The sequence below is a fragment of the Talpa europaea genome, assembly GCF_964194135.1.
Source record: "Talpa europaea genome assembly, chromosome: 7".
NCBI classification, from domain to species: Eukaryota; Metazoa; Chordata; class Mammalia; order Eulipotyphla; family Talpidae; genus Talpa; species Talpa europaea.
In genome coordinates, this window is record NC_140074.1 from 26,088,800 (window position 1) to 26,111,452 (window position 22,653).

At 33.6% G+C, this 22,653-nt stretch overlaps 1 protein-coding gene across 7 annotated transcripts in view; it reads left to right on the forward strand.

Moving 5' to 3' along the window:
- Nucleotides 1-19,744, forward strand: part of NFIB (nuclear factor I B) — a gene marked incomplete at its 5' end in the record, with an annotated part of 427,407 nt that extends 407,663 nt beyond the window's left edge. For all 7 annotated transcript variants that reach the window (XM_084237474.1, XM_084237475.1, XM_084237478.1 and 4 more), the window contains 2 exons: nucleotides 6,021-6,109; nucleotides 19,438-19,744. In XM_084237474.1, coding sequence (XP_084093600.1) covers nucleotides 6,021-6,109; nucleotides 19,438-19,567 — 219 coding nt within the window. In that variant the 3' untranslated portion in view covers nucleotides 19,568-19,744. The remainder of the gene's footprint in view (nucleotides 1-6,020; nucleotides 6,110-19,437) is intronic.
- Nucleotides 19,745-22,653: the final 2,909 nt, after the last annotated feature.

The window sequence follows — 22,653 nt, forward strand, 5'->3', positions numbered from 1 at the left end:
CTGGCCTTTTTTCTTTGCTACCATAAAAGTCTGGTAATATGAGAAGGTTTAATAAATTCCATTATCACTGTTATATTTGAGTCTAAGGTCATAATAAAAGTATAAATCCTTACTATCATATATTAATACAACAAATTAAAAAAAAAACCTTATTGCAAATAAAAACTTGTAGTTAAGCTTCTTGTTTGGAAATAAGAGCTCACTGTTCAAACCAGCTATTGAAGTGCATATTAACATTTGGTACAGAATTGAGATTTTAGGTGAACAAATGGGAAGTCATTTTGCCTTTCCTAAGTGAGACAACAAAGTAAGCAATGTAAAATAGAAGGCTTATTTTCATAACCTCAAAATTAAAATCTCTTGACTACAAATGCTGTTTACTATTAAAACTAGTGAATGAATGACCTGATCAACTCAGGTCCTTGTATTACTTATCACATTTGCATGGATTTTATTGGTGCTTGAGCTTTAGCATGTTACATCTCTTGCATGACTATATATAATGCTACTATCTCAATTTCAATTACTGGGCTACTTTATATCAAAATATTTTCCACACATTTCTTGATAAAATCTAAAAACTAGAAATTGAAAGTACTTTTCATTACACACAAAATTTCTGTTATACCAAATGGCCTTTTTAAGAAATTATGTGCATAGGAATAACTTTTAACTAAGATATTAAGTGAAATCCCTTTATAATATTTGTCCTGGCAAATGGCAAAACCAATGCCAGGTACATTAAAAACACTGGAAAGGTAGTCTTTTATTAGAGACAAGCAATTGAAAGGGCACAAGTGGACTATCAACAAACTTTTCAATACAGTCAGGAAGCAGGCTATCAACACTTGGGCTGTTCTTATTGTGTCTGTTATCATAATTGACAGCTTGACGTAAAACCATGATCACATGACTTCTGGGTAGGTATGTAAATGGATAAGAGGTCACTTTTCACATAAGCTAGCTGGAAAGGAAACACATTTAAAGGAAGTTTCAGTCAAAATAATGGCTATGCAAATGTTTAGCTAGTTCTTAAAAAAAACAAAAAACCTAGCCTGTCTATTATCATTCATTCAATTATTCGCTTACTTTAACTGGTTATCAAAAGCTAATATCCAGATAAACTGTTTGAATTAATGTAAAAATAAAATGATGTTTACTGTAACATTAAATTTCAGTCAACAAAATCACATGGTAAAAATATCTTCTTTTCTGAAAATAGGAACTTTAAAAGATCTAAGTTGAATTAGGGAAGCAGAGGAAATTCTGAAGGTTATATTTATGGACACTTTAGACTTAATATGCTCGGACTGCACAAGAAGGGTAGGGTAGGAAAAAAACAATTGACAGACTGGTGTCATGTGTAATAACCAGCCGTCAGGAGTCAGGAGGTTTGGTTTTAGTGTTGATGCAATTAGGGGTGTCTGACCTTGGACAACTCTGTAGTCTTCCTGTCCTGTATCCTTACCTTAGAAAAGTGAAGAGGTTGAACTATAGGACCTCCAAGTTCCCTTGAAACTTTAAATTTTGTAGTTTAAGTAGCCACTGTTAAAAAAAAATAAAAAAGAACTCTCATTTTCTAATGCTTATGATTTATGGTCAGTCATGTTTACTTAGTTCCCAGACAGTACATACCCATTTAACTTAATTCTGCTGTCTAATTCAATTAAATACCATGAAGCATGGGTTTCAGAAATTGATATTAGAAGTAACTTTAAGGTACCAGGGTGATCTTGACTATCTTTAATATATTTATATGGTACATGTCCCACATAAAACACAGTTTTTGTGAACATTTTGCTTGTCCAGCAAATCTATATCCTGTTCATTCAGAAGCTATATTATTTGCTTCTTGACAGGCAATTAATAATAGTAATAAAATAAAATTCTACTAATCTAAGAGTTAAGAGGAAAGTATAAATATTGGAGTGTTAATCTTTTTAAGCACTCCCCAATCCCAAATAGCACCTTTGCTCCAAAAAATCTGCTTCCTTGAGGCCATCTGGAGAAATGAAGAAACCTAAAAGAACATAAAACATACCTTTTAAGATATCCCTGGAGAGTCACTGCAAACTTAAAAAAAAATGTGAAAAGGTGAAATTTGCCTGTGTTGATTATTCTGTTTACAGTTTAATTGTTTTTGGTTCAACTGAATGCTGTTGTCATCATGAGGACCCTTAGTGCTTTGGGCTGTCTGCTGAGTCCAACAATGTAGAACATTTTGCTTACCTTCTTTTCTTTTGTTCCAAAAGCAAATCGCTAAGCAGTCAACAAAACCCCCTGTTAATAACAATGGAGGGCCCTCATTGGAATAAACAAACTCTGATTCTGGAATCACAGGCAATATTGATTCTGTGTGGCTATCTGCATGAATATTTGAGTGCAGTGTAGGGAAAGATAAAGATCCCAATCTTAGGTGTTTCCCCTTAGGAGAAGTTTTGAAGGCAACTATTGATAGATGATCTCCAACCTTGCTTTGCTGAAGCTATTTCATTCTAGTTGACCTAGAGTGAAGCTCTCATTCCAAAGACTTTATGGAATTCCATTCTGAGAACCTTCATTAAAACTTTACCTTCACTTATTTCATAGTAATTTGGACTATTTCAACCATATCCCTTTACTTATAGCTATTATGCAAGAAAATCTTTCTTCATCTTTTATTTGATTTTGAGATTCTGGGCATAATGATTCTACTATAAAATTTCCTTCATTTTCCAGACAATCTCATTTCATATTGGTAGGTACATGCAAAGAGTTAAAATTATTTATGAGTGTACATTTCTGTAAGGATATGCATGTGATCAGGTTTGTGAAAAGTCTTTACTGTTACAAAAATAAGAATTTCTACCCACTTCAACATACAAATCCACAATTTTAACAGACTGTAGTTCTGAACTAACCTGTACCTAGTATTTTGTTTGGTTACTATGGAGAAAATAGTAATTTCCTCTCTTTTCAAGGAAAATATTTGGAAAACTCATGTGTTATTAAAGATTTGTAAAAAAAAGTATGTGCATGAAATAGATATACTTATGAACACTTAATATTTTAATATTTAATTTTAAAAAAAGAATTGACAGTTGAATTATATTACACTGACTCTCTCACAGGACAGAAATGTAGGAACCTACCCTACTTCAAATAAGATTATCATCTATTATTTTGTACTAATATAAAGCTTAATGTAAAATTTACTTTTGTTAGGAATAATGAGATATACTAATGCCAACGAGATTTAACATGCCCCCCAAAGAAGCTTAAGTATACCTAGTATTAACTTTTTATCACCTGGTATTTCTTCAAAATTTGTTGAGTCAGGACTATGTTGGTCAGTTGATTTACTGGATATTGGGAATTTATTAGGGAAAAAAATGGGAATTTGTTTTTATTGGAAATAAATAAAATGGTTTTATTGGGAATTTGTGGGGTGAAAGTTTTCACTGACTAGATGATTTCTATTTTAATTATTTCATTGTTCCAACTATCCACAGTATCACCTTTAAAATTCACTTTAAAAGGAAATTTATTAATTTAAAAATGCTTTATGCAGAGGAAAGTTAATTAATAAATAATAATAAAAAACTGAAGAGGGATTCTTAGCCAATTTATAACATATAAGCACATATAAATATGTCTCCTATGAAACTTTTGAAAATATTTGTAATGCTTGTCCACAATCTAAAAAAATAGATATATTTTATTTTAATATTTGTTTTTAAATTTTCAGTAAGTGAAATAAAAATAGTACAATACTAATTAATACATTCCCAGTCTTTGGTATTTAAGGTATTATTAAATAAAGTCAATAAACATTTTGTATAGATTTAAGCATTTTGTTTTATTTGGGGAAAATATACCTATAGCATGTTCCTTAATTATGGATGAAAATGAATAAATAGATGCAGTTAGTTTTAACTCTTTTGAATCTACTCTTAGGAAGGAAATGTTCAAAAATAAGTAGATTTTAAGCATTTAACATGTGGCCAAAGAACCCTTTTGACATTTTGGGGGACTGGTAAACAAATAACAAAAAAATAACATCATCAACAACAAAAAGAACCAATTTATATATATGTTCTTCTAAGGAGATGCCGTATTCTTGTACTGTCACTAGGACAAACAGCCTACCAGTGAGTGATATTTAAGTTCACCTGCCATTGTGAAAGTATTTTTTTCTTACTGAAATCTTCTCCAGTCTAACCTCAGAGCCTCACAGAAACCAACCAGACCTTAATAATTAGCAGAATGAACATGAGTTTTGATGAAGTAGATCCTTCCCTTCTTAATAAAATTTAATTGATTCAAAACTAGGATTTTTGTTGACTAGGATAGAATCAAAAAATGATTCCTAAGGTAATCTTTATACAAAGTCAAGTTTCTTGAATTATTTTTAGATTGTTTTCATAGTACTGCTTTTAGGAGTGCATTTTGAAATAGACAACTACTTACTGTTAAAACAACAACAAAATTTTTGCCCCAGTCACATTTGCATTTCCAATTAGATTATCCATTTTGAGAACTTTTTAAAAAATCTTGCCATAAAGTTTATCTGTTGACTTAAAACTAATGAAGTATATCTTCTCTTCTTTATGCAAGTATTATGGTAATTTAAGAAAAATTTTGTTCTGATTTAACTTAATTATGGATTTATGGCTTCTTTATGACATATATGCTGAGCAGAATCTACATATCTATCAGCCTGGCTGAGTTCTCCCTCCCTCCCTCTCTCCCTTCCTCTCTCCTTCCTACTTTTTTTCCAGTTCTTTAAATTATAGGATTACTTTTATTTGCAATGTCAATATAATTATACTAAGTGTTGTGGAAATCTTAGGTGTCTTTTTAGAGGTTCATATATCTATATGAAAATGAGGAAAAACTTTTTCTAAGACTCCAGAATCACTATTACTTAGAGTGAGTGTGTAGAAACTCAAGGGTCTAAAAGGAAAAGTAAACATTCTCAATAGCTATTTTAAGACAAAATTATCAAAAATGATTAAAATAATTTAGCGTAAGTTTAAAGGCATTTTGGCACCAATCATCACCTTCTGGAAATTCTCATTGAAATTCAGCGAAGAAGGTTCAGTTCTCTGCTGTAAGTCATCATTTCAATGTGAGATTCAGTTAATTTAAAGCATGGCTATCTAAAGATTAAAAATCATGATTTTTTAGTGTTTCCCCCCAAAGCTAGATTAAGTTTACTTTCTTAAGCATAAAAATAAGCAATATATCTTTTCAATAAATCTGCTAGCACTGTAGGGCAGCTGTTAACCAAACAGTGCTGGATAGGGTTACTTGAACAATCTCTGAAGGGCAGAGCTGATGATTCGGAGATCTGGGAAGAATTTGTTTCAGCTTGTGTTCCGTGCATTCCTCACTCTGTTCATATGTGGTAAAGTATTTTAATGCCATTACTGAGTTTAAAATAAAAGTAGAAATTCATATCAACTCTTTCTAAACAGTGCCACTTTGAATCAAACAAAATTAGTAAACATCTAAAACTGAATACCTTGATGCTTCTAAACATAAATAAGTTAGGGAGAATGTTTATAAGGTGGGGCCTTTCTCCTCTAAACTGCATGTCTTCTCTGTTTTGCAAACTGCATGCTTAAAGTTATTGATTATTTTATTCAGTGCAGATGATCTGGTATGTTGCATTAAAAAAAAGCCTTTTTATTTTCTTTCTAAAATATATCTATTGAACATTAACGTTTGCTTTTATTTCAGCTCAATTTGTACTCTAATAATGGCTAATTGTTATGTTCTAAGCATTTGTTTCTCTCATATGCTTTAATTCATAGAGAAGCATATTGCAATAGCTTTTTCTAAAAAGAATCTAGGAATTTTGCTTATCAGAGTAAGGTTTTCTCTTTTGCTTTTTTTTTTTTTTTCTTTTCTTTAATTTGCCTCTTGGGAAAGTAAGGTTAATGCCATGTACAGTACTAGTTTGCATGTGTTCATTTAAATACTAAAATCTGTAGTACTGCTCGATCCATATCTGACTGCTAGGTTTCAATTGACAGCTGAGGATTTGTGACTGGACCATGAATCAAAACGGCAGGCATTTATACCCCAGTACCAGTGAGGATACATTGGGAATTACTTGGCAAAGGTAACATTTTAATTATTTCCAACCCTACACTTACACCTAAAAATTACATGAGCTATAGTGTTTGTTTTAAACTAGCTTTACAGAAAATATATGTTAAAAATATAGTTGTTTTGGCTATACCATCCCTCTTTCTCTACCCTCTTCCTTTTATTTCTTATGTAAATGAACTTCAAATTAATTATCGACTATAGCATATGCTAATTGTCATTGGAATTTGTAAGTGCTGTCAAATGTTTTAAGCAATTTATAATATTTGCAGGGTGGGGGTGGGGAGGGTTGGGGATTTGACAGATTTTAGGACCTAAGGAAATGAAATCACAGTTTTAGAGAAGATATTTTTAGCTATCTGAGAATGAAGTATTGGGTTTTTACTTTATAACTTCTCATTTCAGTTCTTTCCTCTACTGTTAACTTTAAGTCATTACTGTTCATTTATTCCTGTCAGATGTGGGAAGCTGGAAGAATTTGAAATTTTTCTTCTGACTTTCTCCATTTAACTGTTATTAGCACTCAAATTTTAGAGTCAAAAGATGGTTGAAACCAATAGCTAGAGAAATAATTTAAATGAAGTTTTAATTTCTGATTATACATTGATATTAATCATTGATGACTGAAGTTTCTTTGTTTGGCTAAGAACATTATTCTAAAACTTCATTTTCAAAACTAGTTCTGATTACTGTCTCTTGTTGGTTTTAGAAAGAAGTGCTAAGTCAGCTTCTTATGTATTATTTTAATAAATAACAGGTTGTGTCAAATTGACAAATAATTAAAAGTCATGGTTTGGGCTTATATAATAACAGAAAATTCACAGAAAGAAAGAGTTAATCCATAAAGACTTCACCAAAATTAAAGCCAACAATATCCTAACCCTGCTTGATTGTAAACCTCTCTTTTCTCAAAGTACCTAAGAGAAAAGTGCATACTCAGATAGACCTTGTAAGTGGGCACCCCCATCTCCATGTTGCTTGATAGAGACTGCTAAAGAGTAGAGAGATTAATAATATCCATGTTTACTTGGGTAAAAACTAATAAAAGCAGTTGGTATTTGAACTGTCAAATTGACTTTTTTCCCCAATGGTGCCTTTTTATTAATACACTACTTAAAATGAATACAATATGATTTTTCTTCTTTTTAATGATGGATACAACATCTACTTTAAAATTTATTGTTTTCTACATATTTTGATGTTTTTTCCCGAGATGCATACATTGCTCCTCCATTTGGGGTTGAAAAAAATGTATATATATAAAAGAAGTAAACCCAATGAAAGCAGCTTACTTAAATAGTCTTAATTACTAAGTATTAATTAAACTTAATGAAATATCTTATTTAAATAATTTAATTAATATATATATTAATTTAATTGGATTCATTTACCATGTTGGGATTTAATTCTTATTAGATAACTTACTTATATTCCATGCTCTGTCAGTTAGCAAATTGGTTCATGTTTACATACAAATCTTATTGCATTCACAAGAATTACAAATAATTTTGTATTTAAATTTGGCTAAAACTGTGAGAATTCCAAATGGCTGGATTACTGATATACATTTACTTCTCTAAACTAGGCTAGCACCTGTAAAGTACATGATAGCCAAATAAGGATATAAATTGTTGGAGATTTAAAATACAAATGCACTTATTCCTATAAAATTTTTAATCAAAAATTGATATTCCAAAAAAGGGAAAAGGTGAGTGAATAATAAATCACAATAGAATGCTTGACTGTAGTAAATTAATCATGATGAGAAAATTCAGTTTTTAGGAGAGAGCGCTGCTTATGTTACAAATCCCCTTCCTAGTGAAAAATTGGTGTGATAATGAGTTTCATATCATAACAAGTCAGAAAACATTCATATTCATTTTAAGGTTTCTTTTCCTTTTAAAAAAGAGTGAAAATTTTTGATAAGTAGGTGATGATATGTAGAATGGCCTTAATGCTCCCAACAGCTTTTACAAGGTAGCTTTGGGTTTGTTTCCTTCTTTTTTATGAAGATTCAGAAGGTACAGTTGATAATGGTGGTGTCATGTGCATACATTCCACAGGTACTTATTGAATCTCTTATATGATGCTCACAGTTCTTTAAGTATCATATAGTTCAGAATAAATATTATTAAGTAAGCAATTAGACTTGTTACATTTTCCAAAAGTCCACATAGAATCATCCTTAATAATGCAAATAGGCATGTCTGTGGCACAACATATTCATAATTTATTCATGGTTTACAGTTTGTGCCCTGTGGTTACTTTTGAAACTTAATTATTTGCTTGTTCTTTCTAGAAAGGATATCAGAAAACGAAATCATAAATGTCTGTAATACTGCTACTTTTAAAGCAGATACTAGCCACTTCAAATCTTCAGCGCACTACTACAACTTCAAAATGATCTGAATAAATTGCTAATGTATGAGAAATGTAGAACTATTCAGCCAGTAAATTAAATAATTTGCCTTTATTTAACAGAATACAGAAGATATCAGGTTATTTTTTGTGTGGTGGTTGTTTTTTGTCTTTAACAAAAAGCAATCCCTAGAGACCTTGTAGAAACACACAAAGCAGAGGATATTTTGGTTTCAATTTGTTCCATTTTGTTTGGATTATTAATTGTGGCCATTACTTTCCTCCTACACTCACTTATCCCTGGCTGCCCCCTTTTCTGCTTTATACCAGCCCTTCTGTAGAGGTGTTTCCATGTCAATTGTAGCTCCTTTTTAGGGACTGAAAATGGCAGTGCCATGGAAGCTGTGCAAGTGTAATCAAAACTAGATTTCCTCTCCCCACCCCCAATATGTAAACATTCCCTTAGGAACCAAAGCTTACTCTTTTGGAAAGTTTTCACAGACTCATTAGGTTGGGACCCTGAAGGTGTTTTGTTGTTTTGACCTTAGAAATTTGTTAGCCATTTGTGTGGGGGGTGGGGTGGGAGGGTGGCAGGAGCATGGGGACAGGGAGGAGTTGAGTTACTTGCACCTTGAAATTTTACCTCTAACCCAAAGGCCAGGTACTGCAGTTAACTCAGAGTGAACTCTATTGCTGAAGGGCTCACTTGGGTTTGAGGCAGGAGGGGCTCAGCTCTGAGGAGGGTAATAGGTGTGCGTTGTTCATGCTGTTCCTTTGCTGCCTATACCCAGGACTGTTGTGTCTGTGCTGCTCCTCCTCTGTGGACAAATGACATTGTTGCTCATGTGAGTCATGTGGGTATAAACAAATACCGCAGTTCACTCCCTAACTGGATTTCTTTCTTGAAGCACTAGCCGGAACATAACTTGTACTATCAAATATGAAAGAGCAATATAATTGAATGAAAAAGAAAGCCGAAGGACAATCCAAGAATAATATAAACATGTTATTTTAAAACATTGGAGGGGTTGCTTTATGCAAAAGAGAAACTGGATTTATTGTTTCATTCCTTCCTCTCCCCCTTCACCCCTTTCAAGAAAAGGCAAAGCCACAAGTGAGTGGCTGTATGTGTCTGATGGCTTATATAAACATAGAAGAAGCCTTCAGATGGCTAAAATAAACACGCGCGTGTTACCGAAGGATATGTTTACACAAACCATTTGCTCAGCCTCTGAAATAATGAATAAATGAAGATTTTAGTGAAATAATTGGAAGGATTTTTGTGTTTCTGCTGATGCCATAATTGAGTGGCACCAAAGAGACTTTTATCAGCTATTTTCCATATACATGTGTTAGCAGTTCCTTTCTATGAGTTGAATACTTCATTCTGTAGTTCCTTTACACATGTTTTTGTAAGAAATTGTCGTTTATTACTGCAGTTCTAGAGAGTTGCTTGATTTCCCAGGAGAAATTTAGCAGCCAGTAAAGATTATTTGGATCGGGTGGGTCAGGAGAGGAAGGGCAAAGAAGGAGTAATAGCATTCATTTCATACATCTAACCCTAACACTGTCCTCTGTCATTCACGATATTTGTTGCTTTGCCTGTAAAAAAATTTTTTTTGTAAGATATGCCTACCCAATCTATTAAAGAATGAATCCTTTAAAATAATCTTTACTCTATGGGGTGCAAATCATGTTTGCTTGTAAATATATGCGTATGTGTGTCATATGTGTGTCTTCAGAAACACATACACGTGTATACTTATGGCACATGCATGATAAATATGGGAAATTATGTGTCTTATTGTTAGGTAGTGTTAAGAGTTAACTTTCAACATTACACTTAGACCATCCCTATGAATCCACTAGGTTAGCATTTCCTGCTCTCAGTTTGTTATCTTGACACATAACTACAGTACAACAGCTGGGTTGTTCCTGGAGTTCCTGGGGGGAGCTTTATTCTCAGAGTGCTGAATTTCCTTTTCAGTTGTCAGCTCTAAAGTGTGTTCAAAATGCTCAACTTTTACACAACATTCTGGGCCACTAGCACCACTCTGGGACTATGATAGAAATGCTGATAAGGTAGATGAATTGAAAAATCTTAAATTCTAGAAGGATAATTGCAAATGCCAAAATTACATATGACCATTGTTTGGTAACAGGTCTGCTTACTCGTGTTGCTCCTTGTATGTGAATATTTTATTCAGAAGAATTACTCCTGCCTCACCAAAATTATTTGCACCTGCTAGGAAATCAAAACTAAACATGTTACCATTCTTTAATATGACCTCAATATGGTTTTCACACACACAGTATCTGTAATCTGGCTGTTGAAAAATACATTGGGATTTGTTGTAGTTTTGCCTAACTTTCTCCATTTATAAAGAAAGATTTGCACAACACAGCGTTTCCTTTTTATCTAGGAAACTCTTCAGAACACTTCCTAAGAAATTAATTGTATTCCAGCCAGACTTGCATGCTGCCATCCCACAGGAAATGGGTCAGCAATCCATTAAGATGCCATTAGATAATCTAATTTGGAACTTAATCTCTAAATTAACCATGCTCCATACTTGAAGCATACTTGAGAGAAAGAAAAAAAGTTTACGTTTGAATCGATAGGGGAGCCGAAGCGTGAAGAAGGCTGTTTGTTTTTTCTGTAGCTGTGGTCACGTCTCAAGCCGTCTGGTAACCAGGAGAAACCAGACATGATGTAATTCCAGATTGAACTTGAACTTCAGGGACTTAGGATGGGGGAACAATGGACCATAGGAATCAATAATGTCCATTTTCCACATGATTATGTTTGGAGCTTTAAGTTAACCTTTATAGGAGAAGCAGCAGGATTTTCAGTGCAGCCAAAATGAGATGATCCAGAGACAAGATGTTGGAGGAAAGAAAACAACTTTTTCCGTGATATTTTCTGAGCAGCACTGCAGATTCCAACAGGATTAGAAAAGTTCCCGCTCTGCAGTAAACCGGTGGCCTGTTCAGAGCATTCTTTGTTCACTTAGGTAGGACAAACTTAATCTTACGTTTCCTGTCAGATGATTTTTGGCAGCAGGAAGGGAGAGGGAGGAGCTTGATTCAGAAAATTCCCTAATGTAAACCTTGCTGATTAACCCTTTGCAATGAAAGAAGTATATTAAACACCTCGCTTATGTAAAGATACACATTTACATACTCGCATATGTATTGAGCCCATAAGAAATCAGCGCCTCCAGCAGTCAACCCACCCTTTATTGTTTTCAGGTTTGCTTTTAGTAGGTATCCAGTGAACTTTTCATCATATTTACTTAAGCAACAAATCAAATAAATGAGTAAATATAATAATGAACATCACAGCAAACTAGGGAAGGAAAAAGATAAAAAGCCAATTAAAGTTCAAGAAATTGAAGAACACAAATTGTGAATAGTCGGATATTTGTGAAAGTTACAATTATTATACTCTCCTTTGTTAATTCTTGTTTTATATGAAGAAAGATTTTTTTTTTTTTTTTTGCCGTGTGAACAGAGTGGCCGGCATAGCTTAAGAACCTTAATCTTTCATAATTTTATGCTTCCGATTCTGATACAAATAAATTGTCATTTAGAGACGAAACTGTGCAAACAACACTGATTTTTTCCTCTTAAGTGAAATCACTTGGGACAGAATCTCTTTTATTTTTGTATAAAACTTACAATTCTATTTAATATAGTATGCCTTGGTGATTTTCTCTAGTGAAAGGGACTTTTTGGAGGCATGATTTTTGTAGAGAATTTTGTCTGCCTTCGAAGAGGCACATATGCTAATAAGGGGAGCAGTAGCACTTGTAACAATAGCCTTGAAAAGGAGCCCAGGGATAGAGAGGAATAGACTAGAGAAAGAGGATGGAAATCAACTTGCAGGGCTCTCTGCAGTGATACAGTCTGTGGGAGGAGATCAAATAACTACTTTGTGCCTGATAATTTTATATTTTTTTAATTGGCTAAAACCTCCCACAGCTATATAAGTTGTTACATATGTATATGTGTGTACTGTAATTTATTTACAATTAGTCATTTTCATAATAATTCTCTATCTTTCATTTTCAGTTCTAAAAAAAGATGATACAGACTTTTAAAAAAATCTATTTAATTTGACCTATTTAGGGGAAGATTTTTCCCCCTTATGTCTAAAGTAAACATTGTAAGGAAATGAGGTTTTTATTACTTTTCAGCAGATAGATTGTCTTATTGAAAGGTCTTCTAGAATTTTGGAAGTCTTTTACTAAGAGTGCATTCATTATAAGTACTTTTTTTGGTAAGCACTTTTAATATTGAGCTGCACTTAATCCTATGTACCAGGACCCTTCTTGCCCTCTGCCCTTTATTCTATAAAATATTTCACCAGCATGTGCCATTATTTTGCTTAGAAGATGCTGGCACTGGCACATGGTAAAAGTTAATGTTCAATCCAGCCTGCCCCAATAATAAAACACATCTGAAACAATTGAATATAAAGTAATGAGGTTTGATGGCCTACCGTTTTGATATGTTATTTTCAAAACTGTTGGTCCCCAAGGAGTAGCAATAAAGAAGCTATTTACCTACTTAGTTAAGAAACAAATATGTTTCTTTTTCATTACTGTGAAGTGCTATTGCTTGCAGTTAGAATAATTCCATGAGCCACCTGCAGTTTATGATATTTGGTGTTTCCCAGAGAGCCCACAAGAGTACTTTTGCAGTTCAGGTAAGAGCTGGCCAGGGAGCTTTCTGATACAGATTATTACAAATAGTAATAATCATTAGAAATCATCTTGCATGCAAATAGGATCGTTCAGATGGCAATAATGATCTTTCAAGATGGGGGGAATAAATCGAAGAAACTCAAGACCTGTGCAAGGGACTTGGTATGTTTCTCTTCCAAGTCTAGCCTCTTCTGAAGTGGAACCCAACCAGCAAATTATTGACATACAGCCACATCTGTATGTGTATACACAGACGCACACACAAAGGCAAATACTGCATTTAGCTGAAAAGTATCTGAAATTGGATAAATAAAATGCAGTTATTTATGTTGAAGTTTGAACTCAAGAGTTTCATTTCTGTGGGAATTACGGTATAACTAAGTAATATGAACCTCAACTCATATAATCTCTTATGTAATTCAGGGATAATATACATTCATGTCTAATGATAAAAGTAAAGTGTCTTTCCAAAGAGGGAGGTGAGGTGAAGGGTCGTGGGTAAGAACACAGATCCAAGAACCACACTCGAGACTTCAAATGCTGGCTTCTACAACAATAGCACTATGAGTTGGGCAAGACACTTAACTTTCAGTTTTCTCATCTATAAAATAAAAATACTAATGGTACTTTTATCAGAGGTTTCTTATGAAGAATAAAAGCTTTGAAGTAGGTCAAGCTGATAGAATAGTACCTGGCAAATAATACACATTACATAAATGCTAGCAAATAATGTATTTTCTTTGTTCTAATACAGTAATTCTTAAATATATCCTTAATATATAATAACATATAATAATTCTTAAATATATGGGTACCTAAATACCTCTCATATAGTCCTCCCACTGGCCTGAATGAGCGTGTTTGTGCAAGACACAGTCTGCACTCTCTGTTGCATTGAAGTAAGCAGCCCACATACAATCCAAAAGAGCACAGTGCTGACTTAATGAATGTTTCATTAACCTGCTCTTGGTTGGCTTGCTTTTGCAATTTTGGGTTTTTCCAATTAGCAGGTTTTAGCTAATAATAGGAAAAATTGTATATTGTGCTATTTGTGTGTTGATAGTGTGGCAACAAAGTTAGGAATGGTTAGCTGAAGAAGTAAAGACTTTCCTTCTGGGGATATTTGAAAATAGTATAAAAGGAATTGAGAAAACTCCTTCTTTTAAATTGAGGTATCTATTTTATTTACTTTCGATTCCTTCTGGGCCATTGCTTATATTTATTGCTATCTGTAAGTAATATGGCTATTGATACAGTTGAGGTATGTACAAATATATCCATTTCTTTGCATTTTATACGTATAATACTTTCTTGCAAGAATCCTAGTCTTTGAAGTCAGTAGGGTAGGCCTTTGGTTAAATCAGTATGTAAAATCTAAATGAGCAATATTATTATTATTCCCCTGAAAAATATTAATATACTGGATACTTTGACATTTTATAAACTGTTCAACAAATGAGATGCCTCTTAAACATAGCTTAATAAAATTGAATCCTGTCATTATTGAAATAGCTGTGATTGTTTTAATCACCTAAAACTAATAGTTGAAGTAAACTGATTTTGTTTGGTTCCTTGCTTAACAAGGAACCAATTATCAATTTAGAATTGATAATTTCCAAAGCACATGAAATATTGACTTGGTTGCCCAGAGCAACTTTTTCTTTCTTTCATTAAAAGAATGAGAATCAGGCCTCCCCGGTGGCGCAGCGGTTGAGCGCTGGGTTGCGAAGCTGCCCGCAGCCTCTGCAGCACTGGTTCAATTCCCGGCTGCTCCCCGGCCACCAGAGGAGGGTCCCACAAGGCGCGCAGACCTCTCCTGCCGCCCGCTGCTCCCCTCAGCAGTGTACTTCAGTCCTTCTGCCTGCTCTGCTCCCTGCTCTGGCTCTGGTGAATTCTCTCACCATCCCGCGCTTCTGACTGTACCCAGTGCTTGTATAAATAAATAAATCTTTTTAAAAAAAAAAAGAGGACCTGAATAGACATAAAAAAAAAAAAAGAAAAAAAAGAATGAGAGTCTATTTTCTCCTTGTAGACTCAAAGACTATTTTATCCAATCCATTTTTTAAAGGAAGAAGTAGAGTGTCTTCTTTCCCCTTAATCCTTTAAGTTCTATAGAACTTCAACTAGATTTGTTTTCAGAGGAGATAGATACATTCAAATCTCATGGCCTAGCACCCAGACCAGACACATTCTAAGCACAAGTCTATTGCTACTTCAGCTAGGTTATCTATCACCCAGCTGTGTGAGATGCGGGAAAGCTACTGTCTCTAGAAGCAAGTATGTTTTGCCTTTTGAAAACTCAGTTCAAAGTTCTTTCCAATGTTGGGGCAATGTCTAACTTCCCAGGATAGCAGTATAAACATAATCCAAGGACCACGGGAATCAGATAGAACTGATTGACATCTGAGGTCTATGTGGGTAACTTTGGGCCTGTTTCTTGACCTCCTTGACCTCTCAAAATCCTCTCCTGTGACATAGGTTGCTGACAATAATTTCAAGAGTTCATTGAGAGAATTAATTGATAAGTGATGCAGCATATGTAAAACACTAAATATGGTACCATGCTTATAGTAGTCCCTCAGCATGGTTGTCTTCTAGAAGTTTCTCCTTTTGTGAAAATTCTGTCAGTCTGAACCGTATGGAAGAAACCTACATTTCTTTCCAATTCAACTCTTATAATATCTTCCCTGTCTCCCCTTTAGCTTTCCTTGAATGACATGATTTGGTGAGTTTCTTCACCCCCAAAATGTCAGAGTCTGTTGCTCTTGAAAATGATACTTAAAGGAAGTCACAGTGCTTCAGAAGTAGTCTGATCATCATAAAAAGAAGCAGGATCATTAATGCAGCTTCAGGTCAATTTATTTGTTTGCTTCTTCCCTTTTGGGGCAGCCTCTTCATACTTTTGGTCAAAAAAAGTGTGAGAATGTATCCAGCATATCAGACATTTATTAATTTGGAACTTTGATTTAACCCATGTGTTTTGTTAATCATGAAATATTGCATTTTATCCTTAGAGTAGAAGTCACTCTGCTTTGTTGTTAAGGTACTATCAGAATTGTTTGTGCTTATTTTTTGTGTCTGATTGTTTACAAAGTACTTACATTCTTTTCTTTATTTAATGGTAAGGCCCACTTATATTTGCTAAAATATGCTTTCAAGTTTCAGTCACACTCATTTTCTGTTTGCCTTAAAAAAATAATGATTTGGCAATGGAAAATGGTAATGAAATTTACTAATGAAACAAAATAAATGCATTCTTGGAACTATACTGATGAAGTAGTTTAATTTGACCTTAAATATTCTGAAGTCTTTCAATTATACTCATGTCTCTTACTAGACAGAGGAGCAAATTATTGGATTGGACATAAGATTACTCACATAATTTTCAATCCATTATGAATTAAAGCTGTTAATCACATTATATCTAACTAGTTTTACATGTAAATAAATATGACTATGTGTGTTTATTTTACCCATACTGATGTTCATTGGCATTGATTTATACTTAGAGATTTAGATATGTAAAAAGCACTCTTACATTTCTACCTGAATATGCAATTTGAGGTATTGCTTGTCTTTTTGAAATTAAATGATATAGGTTATTTTGTTTGGTTACACATTTTTCTAAACATCCTTGTTATAATCTTTGAATTAGTTTTACCAGACTTTTTTCAATGGAACTACCAAAAAGCTCTAAAAGTGTCTGTACCTTATAGTTCTGAATTTAACCTACAAACTGGCAGTAAGAGACTTGTAAAACTCATATATGGGGTCTGCATAGTGTTAAAGTTTGAGATTTATCTCCCCCAAAAGGTTCATAAACAGTATTGACAAATATATTGCACATTGCAATTTTGACATGGTCATGATGTAGGATGCGAGCTTTGAAAGGTTCAAATAAACATCTAAATTGAATTTGTTAGATACTGTGCAGCAGGACCCCTGTTAGTCACTAACATGAATTTATTTTTATTGAGCAGCTTCCAAAAAATAATAATACATGTCTCTTCTAAAGCAGTGAATAACAAAATGATTGCAAAATCAACCCTGAATTCTTGCCTTTTCTACCACTAATAGGTAGATTTCTACATTAAAGGAGTTACATCTATTTTCATAACTAAAATATACTTTATATTCCTAAAGTATGCAAGTACTAAATGACTTTCTAGAGCCTCTTTAATTGGGTTTCATTTTGATTTTTGATGCAACTTGCTTGTTGTTGATGTTGTCTTTTACTGACAAGGATTATCAACTTGAGATAGTCCTTTATTCATATATGCTTCCTATTTCAGGTGAAAATAAAGAATATAAATTTTGTCAATTATTTTATTTTTATAGAAGTAATTAACATCAACTATTTCCAAATTCTATAAAAATGTATGAGGTCACTTACTTTGTGAACTCAATAAGATAATCATAGATACAGATGATTATGATATGAAGTAATGAATACTGTAATAGTGCTGTGTAAAAGGATAGTGGAAAGTAAGTTTCTTGATGAATCTTGGAACATTTTCCCCAATCAAATGGTGTATAGCACAGAAATAATTGTTTACCATGTATACAGGAAGAGAGAAATACGTGAAAATCATTCTCTTAGTCTCAATAACAACTCTTCTTTAGAATTGTGACTTTTGTCAGATAATGAGAACAAATCTTTTTAGTTTGAATGTGACTGTTCCTGCATCATTAATTTTTATTAATGCTAAACATCTCTAATTATAAAATCAAAGATGCCTGTATTCTTTTCCAGGGGTCCAAATCACTTCATAAAAATATGTGATCATGAGCAGTTCTTTTTAAAAATACATAGTCGACTGTGATTTGGAATACTTAATTGCTTTGTTTATCTAAAAATTTAGTGAACATCTACCATGTGCTAGTTACTATATGAGATGAAGAGCAAAAGAGCAATGAACCTTGCTATCATGGAGCTCATAATCTAATCGTAAAATCCCTTGAGCATAAAAGGTCACTGTGAACTTTTTCTCATGAAATATTCAGAAATAGGCACCTAGAAATGTAGCAACAAACCACGTTTTACATAGAGGCATTACCAGAGTAAAAGCAGTTATGTATAGAATTATTTTTAATATAAGCTTTTTATTAATTTATTTATTTTGAGACAAAATTGTTCCTTGAAGTTAATATCCCATAAGATTTTCTGTACCCTTGTAATTCCAGTATGAAAAAAAGGAGAATATCTAGGTTTGTAGCTATAATAATAAATATCTATCTTACCTGATGATTTTAAAACTAAAGAAAGGGATATGAAATTAAATTTCAAATACTGAAATTTGTCTCTATGCCAAACCAAGACTAACCTGGTTTGGAATTGTCTGTTTTCTTGGTTCTCGATATCTATGCAGCTGTTACATAGTTGACATTCAACTTGTTGCATTAGGTATACCCCAAATTGTATAGTGTGGGAGTGTTTTATGATATGTAGATCTGATATTATTTTTTCCCTATAATACTTGTTTAGTGAGAGATTGTTCTAGTAGCAGTTAGAGAACTGTTTTTCAAATATATATATAAAATAACCCCAAATCCAACATAGGTGAAATTGGAGCAGGTTGGAGAGGAACAAGCATGTCTTCTTAAGGCTCCAGTGCTCCTCCCACTTACCCCCACTAACTCCCCAGACTCAGAGCAGCTTAGATGTAGCATGAATGATGTGGAGGGACAAGCAATGTCAGGCTTCTGGTGTCAGCATTTCAAGTTATATACTATATACTAGCCTTCCTGAAAAGTGCATTTCTTCTTATTGTGAGGAAAAAAAAAAATCTTCCATTATACCTTTTAATTGTATTCAACTGAGAGGCAGGTATAATATTGAAGTTCATCTTTTCAATGAATTGCTTGGAATTAAAGTCAAACAAGATCAGAATAGAACTGGCAAACTATCATGTACTAATGTAGGTTTGTTGCTTTCATTTTCTTTAATCTTATAAAAATCATATTGTATTTATATAGAAGTAGATTAAATATTTTAGGAATAATATCTTCAATTGTGTAAAGTTTAATAATTGAGTATGAGCCTCAAGCAAGGTTTTTCTGTTTCACAGCTAGTTTTAATTTCCATGAAAGTAGAGCATGTAGTTATACATGTATAATATGTATAAGTTGACATGTTTATCTCATATTAAAGTATTGGAAAAAGTTATAGTAGTAATTTGATGCCTATGGAAGTTATATTTCTAATATTGTATATTTTAACATTGTATTTTTTTCTCTTTCTCTTTCCTTCCTTCTGCCCCTCTCCTTTCAACAGTCCTGGTACCTGGGCTAGCTTGGTTCCTTTCCAAGTATCAAATAGGACACCCATCCTACCGGCAAATGTCCAAAATTACGGTTTGAACATAATCGGAGAACCTTTCCTTCAAGCAGAAACGAGCAACTGAGGGAAAATGAAATACAACAGTAGTTTAAGAATTTTTTTTTTTAAAAAGGAACTGAGGAAGACTGGACAAAACAAAAAAGGGAGAAAGGAAAGAAACTGAAGAAAGAAGATAATAGACCAGCAATTGCAGCACTTACAATCACTAATTCCCTTAAGGTTGAAACTGTAATGACGTAAAAAAGGGTCGATGATATTTCACTGATGGTAGATCGATCGCAGCCCCTGCAACGTAGCCTTTGTTACATGAAGTCCGCTGGGAAATAGATGTTCTGTCTCTATGACAATATATTTTAACTGACTTTCTAGATGCCTTAATATTTGCATGATAAGCTAGTTTTATTGGTTTAGTATTCTTGTTGTTTACGCATGGAATCACTATTCCTGGTTATCTCACCAACGAAGGCTAGGAGGCGGCATCAGAGGTGCTGGGTGACGGAGCCATGAGCCAGCCATTTTATAAGCACTCTGATTTCTAAAAGTTAAAAATATATATATAAAATCTCTGTAGCCTTTAGTTATCAGTACAGATTTATTAAATTTTGGCCCTTAACCCAGCCTTTTCCAGTGTGTAACCCAGTTTGAAATCTTAAAAAAAAAAGAAAAAAAAAGAAAAAAAGAAAAAAGGTAAAAAAAAAAAAAAACAGTTTGAACACAAAGGCTCTATGGAAGAAATGCCTCTATGTAGGTGAAGTGTTATCTCTGCATGCAACAGTAAAAATTAATATAATATTTTCCCCACAAAAGAAACACTTAACAGAGGCAAGTGCAATTTATAAATTTATATCTAAAGGGGAATCATGATTATAAGTCCTTCAGCCCTTGGACTCTAAATTGAGGGGATTAAAAAGAATTTAAAATAATTTTGAACGAATTTATTTTCCCCTCAGTTTTTGAGGGCATTAAAAAGGCATTAAATCAAGACAAATCATGTGCTTGAGAAAAAAAAAATTAATGAAAACACAGCACTTATGTTGGTTTAGCTGCAGCCTCCTTGGAGGTAGAATTTATTTATTTAAAATTACTGGTTGCATCAAGAACCCATAGGGTATACAAAAGGTTCTATAAAATCTGCATTATAGAGACAAAGAGGCAGGCAAATCCATGTCACAAGGGTAAAGCTTACAGTTTACAAACTGGGAACGCCAGGGTGTAGGATATAAAATGCACTCTTGAGGAAGCAGATGTAATCAGGGTGCTGAAAACTTGCATGGTGCTTTCAGACATTAGCCTTGTTCAACAAATTTCTTGTATTGACAGATCTGTAGTGTGCATGGGCAGACACATTTTGCCTCTATGTCTCTTAAAATTTTAATTAAAAATACTCTTTCCAGTAATCCTAATTTGCACGAAGATATAATGTCCACATTACGTGCCTTGCCTTGAAATCTAAAAAACAAAAAAAAAAAAAACACAAAAAAGTGACATCACTACACTTGTTTTGCTGCATTTATTATCATTTTAAATCTTTACCATTTTTATGACAAAATATTTTGTACTCCAGACGAAGAAAAATGTGTGACATCATGGATTTTTTAGACAGTTATACCTTTATCTCACATTTATAAAGCATATCATGGCTGTGTATAGTTGCCGCTTAAAAATTGTAATCGACCAGCAATATTTTCAGTATTTTGGTGTTTTTTCTATTAACCTTTCATGTTTTTCATCTTCCAATTAATATTTGGGGGGGAGGGGTTTCAAATTTATACGAATTATGCAATACCAAGTTTTGCCTATGTAGGTAGTGCTTTTAGCTGTATTGGTTATTATAGGTAAGTACACAGATTTAAAAAAAATAATGTATGCTTTTTTTTGTTTGTTTGTTTTAATTGACCAAAGTGGGTACTGCTATTTTTGCAGTGTGATGAGGTCCTTTTGTGTACTGAGAGATGGACAGGGGATTTTTTTTAATATACATATATATATATTCTGGGGTGGGTGGGAGGATTTTTAACACTTTACAGTGTAGCTGTGAAGCAGTGCACCCTGAGATGGGCCTGGGCTGCAAAGCGACTGTTCTGCCTACTGTGACAAACTTCAACTTACACAGGTTCCCCCTTCTCTAACTTCCTACCTGGGGTGCAAGCTGAACTCATTTCTGGTGTTCATAACAACAAACATAGTAAGAACAAGCAAACACAAAAAATTCTTCTGGAGGCAGACTTGGCTTAAAACAAACTGTCTTTTATCATTTTTTGTTGGTGGTGGTGATTCTTGCAAGTTGTGGATCAACAGTGGAGAGTGAGCCTGTCTCATATTTGGCAGAGATAGTCGTTGAAATGTCCACATCGTGGGTATTTCATGCTTTGGGAGTTGAACACACGAGTATGACTTTCTCCTGTATGAAACGTCATCCCAGTAGGAGGGAGTGCTCCTCTGTTCTTTCTCCACCACTTCTCTTCCCCATTTATTCATTTCATTAAAGATAGTGTATGATTTACCTGTGACTCACTATTTCAAATGGATGGCAGTGTGCTTGGATTTTTTTTTTTTAGTATATCCTGAAGATTGAACAGAGGGTTGCTATTATTAAATGTATTTAGACTTATAGATTAAAAATGAAAGTTCAAATTTTAGGGAACAAAAAAAAAAAATCAATCTTAAGTTTTCATGTTACCTGCCCTTGCAAACCGGAGCAGAAGGAAAATTCAGAATTTTAAAAAATTAATCTTCCTGTGGATAAATTAAGCCTATTAGATGATGATGGGACCTTAAAAAGGGTTGGTACCTCAAGTGTGCATATATATATATATATATATATATATTATATATATATATGTGTGTGTGTGTGTGTATTTGATCTAGTTTCCCTGAGGGCTAGAAGATGGAAGGAGACTGGTTTTATTTTGCCCTCCCACCCACCAGCCCCCAGTCCCAATGAGGAAATTCATTACTCCAAGGAAAATCTGTCAAAATTAGTGACACTGGGGGGCTACCTTGAGGAGTCCCCCGACCCATATCTCCCAGGCCATGACCTAATAAAATAAACTATCCATTGTTCTCACAGCATATCATTTAATAACGAATACTTTAGAACAATGCTTATGAGCCTGAGAATTGTGTTTGATGAGCTCATTCAGTTCGATA